General features: G+C 41.1%; 1 protein-coding gene across 1 annotated transcript in view; it reads left to right on the plus strand.

The window, feature by feature from the left end:
* LOC103523199 (vitellogenin-A1-like) overlaps positions 1 to 4,678 on the plus strand; it is a 21,381-nt gene extending 16,703 nt beyond the window's left edge. The window contains exons 5-9 of the mRNA XM_026832896.1: positions 1,121 to 1,172; positions 1,361 to 1,644; positions 1,836 to 3,565; positions 3,701 to 3,869; positions 4,064 to 4,678. Of these exons, the coding sequence (XP_026688697.1) occupies positions 1,121 to 1,172; positions 1,361 to 1,644; positions 1,836 to 3,565; positions 3,701 to 3,869; positions 4,064 to 4,678 (2,850 nt within the window). The remainder of the gene's footprint in view (positions 1 to 1,120; positions 1,173 to 1,360; positions 1,645 to 1,835; positions 3,566 to 3,700; positions 3,870 to 4,063) is intronic.
* Positions 4,679 to 4,696: the final 18 nt, after the last annotated feature.

The following is a 4,696-nucleotide window of genomic DNA, read 5'->3' on the forward strand; positions in this document are numbered from 1 at the left end:
CTTCTTCTTCGCCTTTTCCCGTGTTCAGACGGGATCGGCGTTTTTCGTCAGCCTCTCAATCAGCCCGAGAGTGATTGCTTTGGGCTGACATTTGGTTTTGTTATCCGTTCTAATATGTATGTTCTCACGAATTAATTGTATAAAGTACCTATACCAAAAGTAGGAACTCAAGTAGGCTAGTGAGGTTGAGCTTTTTTTTATCTTCTTCTTCTTCTTCAAATCGCGGTTAAAGCAGCAGTATATTTGGCGGAATTTAATTCATAAATCATCCTCCATTTCCTCACGAGATTGAATTCACCTCGAAATAGCTAACAGCACATTTTATACCATACGGTTTGGTATCAACGTGTGCTGGCATAATCTAAAGCAGAATCAGCTAGGTTTCAGCCTTAAATAAATTTGAACATACTTATTTATCACAGTATCACACGAAAGGACTTGGCTGAAAAACTACACTTATCATCTTCAGAAGAACATCTCAATAGCTGTGAGTATGTATAGGAAGCATTTCACACGTGGAGATAACGAAGAAAAGTGCTGAACAGAAAGTTTCAATTTCATATAAAAGGCCTGGCAGCCCATAACTCGATCATTCAGTTTTGTTGGGATCATATTGCAACAATGTGGTCTCCAGTGGTACTCGGTTGTTTGTTAGGTAAGCTTTCCATTACCCTATCAAAGTGCTTTTTTTAAACTTATACCTACTTTGAATATTTTCTCTCAAATTTTTGACTTCAGTGTTTATTAAAAGCTCTGCTAATACTTGCAAAATACCATTTTTATTTTAGAGCTACGAGTGCTAACTATTGATTTTTTCCATCTCTTTTGAATTTTTTAACGAAGTTTTTCCAATTCGCAAAAGCCACTAATAATAATAATCATAACTATAGCATAACTTAATTGATTTCCAATTTTGGAAAAAAGTTCCACTCTAAATTTGTAGGTACCCACCTAGTTACTTGAGTTTTTTTCCCACAAAGAAAATTAATTAAAATAACAGTAATTTGCTAGATTAATCTAACTCAATACAGTTTACCTACTAGGATTCCACTAATATTTTATTTCCATTATTTTTACAGTAGCAACCAGTGTTCTTGCTAACAGCAACAACAACAACAACAACAACAACAACAATGACAACGGAAACAACAACTACAACAACAACGCCCGTGGTGAGTTAAGATCTAAGTATATATTTTTGAATTATTCTAAGTGAGGAAAATCCTACAAAATTAGACCAATTTTGATTGCTAGTGCCTAGGTTAAGAGGTACTAAAAATTCCATCTGCCATTATTACAAAGGTTCTCATTATGTGAGACAACTAGTACGCTCACTAACTCTACCTCTTTACTATTTCAGCATGGAAACAAGGACAAGTCTATGAATACCAAATCCAAGGCCGCACCCTAGCTGCTCTTCATGATGTAGCTGACCAATACACCGGAACCATCATCAAAGCCACCCTCAAGGTTCAACCCAGAAATCAAGACTCAGTCTTGGCTTGGGTCACCAACGCTAGACACTCTGATGTTCACGCCAACCTAACCAATGGCTGGAACCAAGAGATCCCAGACAAATACCTCAACTACCAAAACTGGCAACTCAGTGACAAACCATTCGCCATCCAATTCAAGAATGGAGTTGTAAGTGTTCGCTTTTGTTTACAAATTAATATTTTTATTTAAAGCATTACGAGCATAATGGAGGGTTCATGTGATTGAGAATTGATACATTCTTTACGCCACTCTTCATCAACTGAATATTTTTGGTCGTTTTCAAACAGTCCTTCTATTACATCAAAATTTAAACATATATCGTCTTTTCTTTTTGACAGGTTAAGAATCTGCAAGTCAGCCAAAACCTGCCAACCTGGGAACTGAACATCATCAAGAGTATTGTCAGTCAACTCCAAGTTGACACCAGAGCCGAAAATGAAGTCAGCTCGCGTCTCAACCAGAAACCCAAGAACGGCAAACCTTTCGGAACCTTCAAGACCATGGAAGACACCGTCACTGGAGAATGTGAAACCTTGTACGACATCAAACCTCTGCAACAAGTTGAACAACAAAACAAACCTCAACTCGCCCCCATGCCAAACCTCAAGGGATCAAACGGAGACCTTATTGACATCATCAAGACCAAGAACTTCAGTCGTTGTGACTCCAGAATCGAATACCACTTCGGACTTCCCGGAAGCAACGATGTTGAACCATCAAGCAACCAAGTTCTTAACTTCTTGTCCAGATCTTCAACCAGCAGAGTCATCATTGCTGGAGACCTGAGCCACTACACCATCCAATCCTCAGTCACCACCGACAAAATTGTCATCAGTCCCGAACTCTACAACAAACAAAAGGGAATGGTTGTCAGTCGCCTGAACGTTACTCTGTCCAACGTCCACTCTGCTGCTCAAAACAATGCCCCAGCTCTCCCATCCAACGTCAACAAAGTTGATGATTTGATCTACGAATACAACCCAGCTTCCCCTGACAACGAATCTGCCCAAAACAACAACGGCAAGAACAACCACCACAACGACGATGACTCATCCTCATCTTCTTCTTCAAGTTCTTCCAGCTCCTCTTCTTCATCCTCCAGCAGTTCTGACAGTTCCTCCTCTTCTTCCTCGTCCTCCTCCTCAGACAGCTCATCATCTTCTGACAGTTCCAGCTCTTCCTCTGACAGCTCAAACTCTTCCTCCAACAGTTCCGAAAGTGACGAGAGACAAAACAACAAGAGACGCAATAACAACAGCGAAGAAAACAACAAGAAGAACCACAACAACAGAAGCAACGAAAGTAGAAACAACAAAAACCACAATGGCAACAGCAATGAAAACAGAAACAAGAACAACGAAGACAACGACTACACCATGAGCTCCGAACAAGGAAAGAACAGAAGAATCAGATCCCGTCGTTCTGTCATCAGAAACTCAAACGAAGACAACAACGAAAACAAGAACAACAAGAGACACAGTGACAATAACAGAGACAATGACTACAATGATGATGACCAAAAGAATCACCAAAACTCTGGATCCCACAACAACAACAACCATCACAACTCTGGATCTAATGACAACAAGAACAACCATATGTCCAACAAAAACTGGAAACAAGGTCGCGATTCTTCCAGCTCCAGCTCTAGCTCTTCTGACTCCAGCAGCTCTTCATCCAGCTCCTCAGAAAGTGGAAGTTCTTCTTCCTCTTCATCTTCTTCCTCCAGCAGCAGCGAAGAATTCCACCAACCTGAACCCAAGCTTAACCAAGCCCCCAAATCTCCTTTCATGCCCTACTTCATCGGAAACAAAGGAAACTCCATCGAATCTTCCAAACAAATCGACGGAGTTGCTGTCACCAAATCTTTGGCCCAACAAATTGGTCAAGAAATCCAAGAACCCAACACCTTGGCTGAACACAAAACCCTTTCCAAATTCACCATCCTCGCCGGAGTTATCCGCACCATGAACGCCAAACAACTGGAAGCCGCCACTCACGAACTCTACTACCAACAAAACAAGGCCTCTTCATCCAGCCAATCCGATGCCACCAAATTAACCGCATGGTAAGTAAGCTAAACATTCACGATTCACGCCCATCCTTTTAGCAAAAAAGCTTAACCATATTATTATTTATTTATTTTTCCCGAGGAAAAAAAAACTGAAACTCTAGAATTGAAAGTGTTATATTTATATTACAGGAAAGCTTACCGTGACGCCGTTGCTCAAGCAGGAACTGGTCCCGCTTTGATGGCCATGAAACAATGGATTGAATCCGGCAAAGTCGAAGGAGAAGAAGCTGCTGAATTATTGGCTGTTCTCCCCAACACCGCCAGATACCCAACCCGTGAATACATCAAGGAATTCTTCGTAAGTATTGGAATTGATTGAAAATACCTACCCACATAAATTTCATAAAAGAAGAAGAGTATTGTTGAGGCATTTAAAATGATAAATTTGGCTTGGGAATGTGACGTGATATATTGAATTCCTTGATGTATAATCTCAATTCTTTCCTAAAATCATGAGGTTAATTTCTTATATTTATCTCTGTTATTCTTTAGAACCTTGCCACCAGCTCTCAAGTCACCAAACAAGCTCACCTCAACACCTCTGCTATCCTCTCCGTCGCCAGTTTGGCAAGAAAAGCCCAAGTTGACTCTGACAACTCACACAACCAATACCCAGTTCATGCTTTCGGACCCCTGTCATCCAAAAACAGCAAAGACATCACTGAAAGATACATCCCATACTTGGCCAACAAACTCAAGGAAGCTACCAGAAACCAAGACAGTCTGAAAGCTCAAGTCTACATCAAAGCTCTCGGAAACTTAGGACATACCGCCGTCCTCGCTGTCTTCAAACCATACCTTGAAGGAAAAGCCCCAGCCACCAACTTCCAACGTCTTTCAATGGTTGCCGCCATGGACCAAGTTGCCAGATTATCACCAAAATCTGTCCAACCTGCTCTCTTCAACATCTACCTCAACACCGGAGAAAGCCACGAATTACGTTGTGCTGCTGTATTCCAACTCATGAAGACCTACCCATCCGCTCAATTGCTCCAACGTATGGCTGCATTCACTGAACAAGACATGAGCAAACAAGTTAACTCTGCTGTCAAATCCGCCATCGAAAGCGCTGCTGAACAACAACACCCCAAACTTCAAGAATTGTAAGTAAAACCATCCATTTGA

The sequence above is a fragment of the Diaphorina citri genome, unplaced genomic scaffold, assembly GCF_000475195.1.
Source record: "Diaphorina citri unplaced genomic scaffold, Diaci psyllid genome assembly version 1.1 scaffold17229, whole genome shotgun sequence".
Classification (NCBI taxonomy): domain Eukaryota; kingdom Metazoa; phylum Arthropoda; class Insecta; order Hemiptera; family Psyllidae; genus Diaphorina; species Diaphorina citri.